The sequence below is a fragment of the Lathyrus oleraceus genome, chromosome 4 (genome assembly GCF_024323335.1).
Source record: "Lathyrus oleraceus cultivar Zhongwan6 chromosome 4, CAAS_Psat_ZW6_1.0, whole genome shotgun sequence".
Classification (NCBI taxonomy): domain Eukaryota; kingdom Viridiplantae; phylum Streptophyta; class Magnoliopsida; order Fabales; family Fabaceae; genus Lathyrus; species Lathyrus oleraceus.
In genome coordinates, this window is record NC_066582.1 from 457,165,737 (window position 1) to 457,173,896 (window position 8,160).

Below are 8,160 nucleotides of genomic sequence, written 5' to 3' on the forward strand. Positions count from 1 at the left end.
TGTCAATTGTATCTGGTCCAAACGACATTTCCCATTTTTCATATTTGTTTAATCTGAGATGTTGACCATATGCTTAGTTAGTGGACCCTTAATTTCACTTTTAGTGGACTCATCTGTTTAATCTAATATACATATTAAAAATGATTTACATGCCAACTAAGACTCATAGTATTAGATTAAGATTACATCACAAGGGTGAACTTGTACACTCCCCTGTAAAATGGTATGTGGGTGGGGTAGTGACAGAAATGAGCTAAAAGACGGATGTTGACTATTTATCCTATATGGATTTGGAGTCTTTGGTTAAAAGTGAGAGTTATTTTAACATAAAATGTTTGTGGTATTGGAACCCTAGGTTTAACTTTAGTATATGACTTGGACCCCTAAATTGTGATGTTGATGTGTTGAAACTCATTGAAGATCTTAGTGGATTTGGCTTGGTTAATCTGTATGTGGAGCACGATGTTGATAACCCTGACATAATAGATGAGGTAGAGGCGGTTCATGGATTTGATGTTGATGATGATGTTAAAGTTAACAATGATAAAGAGGATAATGTTGAAGTTGATGATGATGTTGAATTTAACAATGATAAGGAGGATAATGTTGAAGTTGATGATGATTTTGAAGTTAATAATGATAAAGAGGATAATTTTGAAGTTGATGATGATGTTGAAGTTAACAATGATAAGGAGAATAATGTTGTAGTTAATGATGATGTTGAAGTTAACATGATAAGCAGGATAATGTGATACATATACTTATTATGTTGGAAGTGAAGGTTCGTCTGAAAGTGACATTGATATCAGTGAAGATTCTATTGACTTGGATTGGACAATAGTTACATGCTGAAACTGAAACAACCCAGGCTTAATGTGTGAAATATCAAGCTGAGTTTGAACAGAATCATGGTGAGGATTCTGATCAATTGCATAAACCTGTTGAAAGTGAAGATGAGCAAGAGTATGAGACATTTCCAAGTTACAAAAGTGGTGAGGCCATCAAATTCCAGTTGGGTATGTTTTTTAACAGTAAAGAGTTAATAAGGGATGTTATAAATGAATATGCCATGGAGAGTAAGAAGGTCGTGTTCTTGAAGAAAAATGATGGGAAGGTGATGGTGGTTAAGTGTATAGTTGGCTGCAAATTCTATATGAGGTTAAGTAAAAGGGTTGGAAACCAATTCTTGCAAGTAGTTAGTCTAATTGATGATCATACATGTCACTGGACACCTAAGAATAGACAAGCAAAAATTGAATGGTTGGCTAATAAATTTGCCCATATTTTAAGACATAATTCTGACATGAAACCTCTTGGACTACAAGCTGAATCAATGGATATATGGGAAGTTAAATTTCCCTATAACCAAGCTTATAGAGCTAAAAGAAAATCAATAGAATCGATACATGGGGTTGGTAGGGATCGATTCACACATCTAAGGAGTTATGCACAAGAATTACTAAACTCAAACCCAAACAATATTGTTGTAATCTAGTGCTCTGATTCTAGTAGTGGTCTTGTCTTTGAAAGGATTTACATTTGTTTGTAAGCATGCAAATCTGGGTTTGCAAGGACTTGTAGGCCACTACTATGGCTAGATGTATCTTTCTTGAAAGGATATTATGGGGTTCAGTTAATGGCAACCATAGGAAGGGATGGAAATAATCAAATATTTCCAATTACCTATGTTGTTGTAAAAGTTGAGACTAAAAATTCCTAGGAATGGTTCATTAACCTTCTTATTGAAGACTTGCAGGCATTCAATCAAAGAGAATATTCATTCATATCTAATCAGTAAAAGATAAAATACATTGTCCTTTCATATTTGTGAATTGCATTATCCTTTCATATTTATGCATTATACCTTTCATATTTGTGTATTCTATTGTATGGACTAGTCCCAACAATTCAAGGTATTAGTGATAATGTTGAGCAAAGGCTATGTGTGAAGCACCTATATAGAAATTGGAAAGATAAGTATCCTGATATGGATTTAAAATAAACTATGTGTAGTGTTGCAAGATCTACAACATTTGCAGGATGGGAAAGAGCAATGTTGGGGATTAAAACTTTGAATGAGGTTGCATGGAAGGAAATGAATGATGTCCCTCCCAAGAAATATGTAGGGGGATGGGCACCTACTTGGCATGGGGATGATGAGTTAGTCATTTTTTGAGTAACAAATGGCATTGAAACATATTGTGTAAACCCCAAAAATAAAACTTGTTCATGCAGGAAATGGGACTTGTCTAGCATCCCTTGCAGCCATGCCATAACCTGTATTTTGCATAACAAGAAAAAACCAGAGAATCATGTCTCTGATTATTATATGTATAACAAGAAAAATCAGTATTTCCATGTTTTATACTTTTGTTATGTATATGTTTTATTGTGTTGTGCCTGTGTGTAGGAAAGCCACTTTTATGAAGACTTATGCACATATCATTTTCTCAATAAATGGCCCATAACTTTGGCCTTTAAATGGACAATTAGCAGTAAATCCAACCTTGATGCAAAGGGAAACTGATCAACCTAAAAAGCTTAGGAACAAGACCAATGATAGGCCTAGAAACTCACATGTGCTGCCAAGAAAACTTGCAACAGTTACTTGCCACGGGTGTGGAGCAATGGAACATAACAAGTGGAGTTGTAAGAAAAAGAGAGTTATTGATAGGGTTATACTAAAGGGTGGCAACAAGAACAAGAAGTCCAAACATAACCCTGCTGAAAACAATAACAATAAGTCAAAGAAAAATTCATAAATTGAAAATGAATCTTCATCACAAATACCAACTCCTACACAACCGACTCAAGAACAGATTAATGAAGAGTTTATGATGATGTTCTATATTTTATAATGTGTATTTTGTTTCATGATGTTTTATGCAATTTTTCTTTCTATTATGTAATATATTGTGTCATGAACAAGTGAAATGCCTCTTTTTGTTATGTCTTATAAGTTTCATGAATAAGTGTAATGTTAAACTTGTTAAATCAATGAAGATGATTTTTGTACATTACTCTTATTTCAGATATTTTGGTACCTTATTGTCATTTTCATACATTAGTGGATTTTTAATATGATAAATTGTAATAAGTATCATAATTTGTACAACTCTGTAAAATTGAATATAATAAATTGTATCTGATTAACCCGATAAATTGCAATAAGTCTTCATTCAAAATCATATTCATTCCACATTTAAAGTTACATATTACACCAAACCAACAATATTACTCATAACATAACTAAACTTTACATTACATCATTCAACAACATTACACATTTCATTCATCTTCTTCATAAATCTCACTAACATTATTACTTCAATACATTACACGGAACTAAACCAATTATCAAAACAAAAGCAATTGACACAGATAACTTCATCATCTTCTTCATAAACTTCATCTTAATCTTCATTTCCTCCTCTTTGATCTTGACAGCATTTAATTAAATTTTTCCTCACTCAACTTTGTGGTTGAGATCAGATATTACTTTTATGTTTCTTGGTGACATTTCTTCATCAAATCAACTAAAATGGTTACATCTCTTATAACCTTAGAGCTAGATTCCGAGAAAATATTCACGGCGTTGAGAATTAAAGCATTGAAGATGAATAAAAGAAAACAACATTGTACCTTAAACATCCACATTCGTAAAAACGACAACCTGGATTCGATTCGGTCCAGGAGTCATCAATAGAGATTTCAGTTCACGTTTGCACTCTTCTTAAATATACCGCATAACTTTTCTATAACTTGATTTCGAGCTTTGTGACATTTAACCGTGAATGAAAAAGATGAGTACACCTAAAGATTGTTGAGAACCCAAATTTAAGGTTGGAGTTTAAAATGAAAATATTAATTAATTTAATGTATATATTATCAAGAATATTTGTTAAATATAAATTAATAATAAATAGTAACATGACATTACATTATAACATATGGCACAAAATAATGCTTGCCACGTCATTAAAATCATGTCTTGTGATGAGGGGCCAATAAAAAACAAACGATATGAATAATGAGGACTAAAAAACATTTTTTTTAAAAATGTACAAAAAAATTAAGAATATTAAGATAGAATGACTAAACGTATATTTAAGCCTTTTACAAGTTGGCATTGTTCCAAGGACAATAATTATACACATATGACAAGTGATTACTCCTCACCTACCATTGTTGTAAATTTTGTTGGTCTAAATTTTATAAGTTGTAAAATATCTATTGAATTTATTACCAATTATTTTATTTAAGATAAATTTAATTGTAGGTTTGTTAACATGTGTCTGGCACATGTTAGCATTACGTTTAATGATTATTATAAATTTAATGTGGAGACTACTCCCCAAAATTTCTCTTTTACCAATAATAAATAAACTAAATTTTCTTTTTATAATATATAAAGAACGGTATTGTAAAATCAGGTATAATTTCTCTTTTCCATATAAAAATGATTATGTTTCTTGATTCACCTGAAATCTCTAAAACATTTTATAATTTGCAACGGATTAAAAGCAACAAGAGTAACGTAGAAATCACCAAAACTGGCTTTACATCATACAACCTTCAGTGAAGAAAATATTAGGGAGTGGAGCTGATACTGTATACACAAAAGACACTTTCAACGGAAATAGAAGCAAATCTTTATTTCGAGATGAATATTCTGTTAGAAGTAGTAAGATCATGGAAATGGAGAGAAAAAAATTATCAAATGGTAATTGTATATCATTTTATGTGCTTTGTAAAATTTTAAAAAGATGGAAAGTCATTTAAGAACAGAGTCAATGTTGAAATTTGGGTGGATAACATGGACAACTTTAGAGTATGCTTGAAGAACTCATTTCTAATTTCGTCAAAGAAATGTGGAGCTACATTACTATAAGCTTCTCAGTTTTTTGAAAAACGGAGATGATCCTTACTCATCCGAGTGAAGTGCGTCAAGGGGGATACTGAAGGTGTTTGTATTGCATCTAAAACAATGCTCGAGCACAGTAAGCAAATTATAAATCTAACTATTTTCAGTACTTAATTCTCAAACCCATTTAGATTCCGTCGAAGCACAACATGATATCACTTCAGTAATATGAATCAATAATTCCAACTCCAAACAGTTTTATATTCAATTCCTATTACTACATAGCAAAGACACAAACCAAACCATGCCAATCCACATAAGGCTGAAAAGTACTCTTTAATCCATAATAGTGTACCAATTACTATTCTAACATCAAGAGAGTAATAAAGTGCCACTGAAGCCCTGCTACTTACTCTCAAACCAGACACCACTTAAGTTCTCGACCTTCGTACTGGTGAACGACTGTAGATAAATAACAGAATAAATAAGTTCAAGAAAGGAACATAACTGCAGGAAATAAAAAAAAAAATTGACTTCAAATACAATACCTGCGATATCTGCCGTATTCAGGACTCCTGTTCCTGCCATAATCAGGACTCCTCCGCCTGTCTGGTCCACTATACCTGTCGTACACAGGACTACGTGGACGGCCATAGTCAGGACTTGGTCGTCTGCGATAGGCTGGACTGGGAGATCTAGCAAGACCTCCTCCTCTTCTGGGACTGCTATAATTGTCAACCCTCTCACTATCATCCCTCAGAGCATACTCTACAGAGACCACCCTGTCCAGTATCTTACTGCAAGAGCAATGAGACCAGAAACTTGTTATAAATTGTGCATGTTAGAAATTCAGAAACTTTGAGGATTATAGCATATATTACAAATCTTATTACTGAGCACTGACCTCATATTTGTACACTCTAAGGCTTTAGTGGCATCTTCTTGTGTTTCATACTGCACAAATGCAAAGTTCCGGCGAATTCGAACATGATGAAGCTGTCCATAAGGCTTAAAGTGTCTCTCTATATCACTAACTCTAGTGCGAATCGGGTCAAAGTTAATCACAAATAGAGTTTTTGTGGGCTTCTGGTTTGCCTTTGATCCATCACGATGACGCCCACGTTCACCCTGAAAAATGAAAACAAAACAGGAAGCTTTTTTTATTCTCAGGCAGGGCATTGTGATATTCCTATGTCTTCATCGATAAGTAAATAAAACCAAAACATATCGTTAAAAAAATGGAATACCCTAGCCCACTCCACAGATAGTCGTCGCTTATCATAACCAAATGGAATGTTGTCAAGAGCACGAATTGCTTCTTCAGCGTCACGCTCATCTTCATAGTAAACAAAAGCAAATCCTGCAACATAAGTGAAATTAGAGGCATATACGACGATAAAAGGCATATTAGCATGTTATCCCTCACCAAGTACATCAGCCAAACCAGGAAATCATTTTCCCTGTTAGGAACATATGAATACAACACCTGAATATAAGTGTGGGCTGATGCACATGAAGCTGTAGAGGCGTTGAATGAGGAAACAAATCATGATTGCATTTTAAGGTTTAAATCCAAAATTCAGATCTGAGATTGTAATTGCCAAGCATGATTCTCCATTCAGACAGCACAAGAGATTTCAGAAATAGAAGGGCATGACTTGAAAGAATTTCATTGATCCCCTATATTCAGTGAAGCTATGCATGGCATAATAAATTGATTGATGATTCCACTAAGATAGTTCTGATTGAAATGTCAATGATGAGTGATGAGTGATGAGGTAAGTGAGTGACGAATGATCACGTGAGAAAATGCAGATCTGTGGATAGAAGGAGAGCGGAAGGTTTCCTTCCAAAAAAAATTTTGCACAGTAGTTGGCAAGCCAAGACAGAAGCTCAGCATATTTTCCCTTAGTAGAAGTTCCTGCGTCAAAAGAAACACTTAAAAACCAAAGGATTTTTTCAAAGGCACTGCAATTTTGCATCTGCCATTTCTTTTTCCACCAGGATATAAGAACTAGACACTCGAGCCACAAAAGCAGCAACGTGTCTATAGCTCTGCATCCAGATTCCTGAACATGGTTGTTCGCAGTACCCTAGTTGGCAATCGCCTTTAGATGAACATCATCTCAAAAACCAGAGACGACAAAACTAATTTTTCTCATCACTGACACAATAACTTCGCACAATCTATGACTCCTAATCTAATAATAAAAAAGCCATTATTTACGGTTCTTCAAACCCACAATGACACAAGTTGGGTGACAATGCAGGTGGTTTTAACACGGAAAATCAACTAAATTAATTAAAAAACCTAATGCTTGAAAAGCATCAAACAGTTGAGCTAGAATCTTGAACCTTAACCAAGAAAAGGAAACTAAAATCTTCAACAACAAAAACCACCAAGAATTAAACAAGTAAATTCCTATTGATGTTCTTTGACTGAGCATAAGAAGTGAGAAACACAAGATTTTACCAGATTTCATGTCCACGCGTTCAATCCTGCCATACTTTGAGAACAAGCGTTCAAGGTCCGCTTGACGAGTATCGTACTCCAAGTTCCCAGCGAAAATCGGCCTCATCTTTTCCTCGTCAAACCGCCTTCAAAATCAAACCTTTTTCACACAGCGCAACAACACAAAAATCAAGCAAAAAAAAATCATCATAAGATAAAAGGAAGATAGCACGTAATGCCCTAACCCTAAGACCCCTTCATCACTAACCCTAATCGAAGATTTAACAAAATCAAGAAGGGGAATTGCACAAACATGTCACCTTTCTTTCTCCAGAAACCCTAAATAGCGATGGCAGAGAGAGAAGGAGAGAGGGAGGGGAGAGAGGGAGGGAGGGAAGAGAGAGAGTACCTGAGAAAAAGCTACGGTGCAGAATGAGAAATCTGCGTAATTTGAAAATTAGGGTTCCGCAACCAGCGAGGTGAGATAAGTTTTATATTCGAAGCGAAAATACCAAATGAAGCGCAAATTTTAAGTTTGAGATTATGTTTGGATGATGAAAGAAAGTGGGGAAAGAAAATTGAAAAATGGAAGAGAAATATAATAGAAAATGAGAATTTTTTTTTTTAGTTTTATCATCACGATCCATTCTATTGAACTGATTAATCCGATTTGGGGTATTTATGACTTCAAGTGGTATCAACTTCATCTCGATTGGAGTTGTGGGGATCGAACTGTGGTCTTCCCTACTGTTAACTGTGATTTTCGACAGGTGAAAAACCTTGACACACAAAGGCAGAGTCGAAGGAGTCGTGGTTCGATCAAGATCTAAACTTAGCAAGTTTT

General features: G+C 34.4%; 2 protein-coding genes across 5 annotated transcripts; one reads left to right on the forward strand and one right to left on the reverse strand.

Annotated features, from left to right (window-relative positions):
* The first annotated feature begins 284 nt into the window (after positions 1 to 284).
* LOC127137956 (uncharacterized) lies at positions 285 to 1,495 on the forward strand. Its single transcript, XM_051064361.1, has 3 exons — positions 285 to 309; positions 421 to 725; positions 905 to 1,495. The coding sequence occupies exons 1-3, from the start codon at positions 285 to 287 to the stop codon at positions 1,493 to 1,495; spliced, it is 921 nt and encodes a 306-aa protein (XP_050920318.1).
* A 3,539-nt stretch (positions 1,496 to 5,034) lies between these two features.
* Positions 5,035 to 7,892, reverse strand: LOC127076106 (serine/arginine-rich splicing factor RS31). Of its 4 annotated transcripts, none has more exons than XM_051017669.1 (6): positions 7,726 to 7,892; positions 7,338 to 7,476; positions 6,112 to 6,224; positions 5,769 to 5,992; positions 5,413 to 5,661; positions 5,035 to 5,326 (listed from the first exon to the last, which is right to left on the reverse strand). In XM_051017669.1, the coding sequence occupies exons 2-6, from the start codon at positions 7,441 to 7,443 to the stop codon at positions 5,296 to 5,298; spliced, it is 723 nt and encodes a 240-aa protein (XP_050873626.1). In that variant the 5' UTR covers positions 7,444 to 7,476; positions 7,726 to 7,892; the 3' UTR covers positions 5,035 to 5,295. The 4 variants fall into 4 exon arrangements, with proteins under 4 accessions (XP_050873626.1, XP_050873627.1, XP_050873629.1 ...); XM_051017670.1 differs by having other exon boundaries at positions 7,338 to 7,462; positions 7,726 to 7,859; XM_051017672.1 differs by having other exon boundaries at positions 7,637 to 7,778.
* Between the last annotated feature and the right edge of the window lie 268 nt (positions 7,893 to 8,160).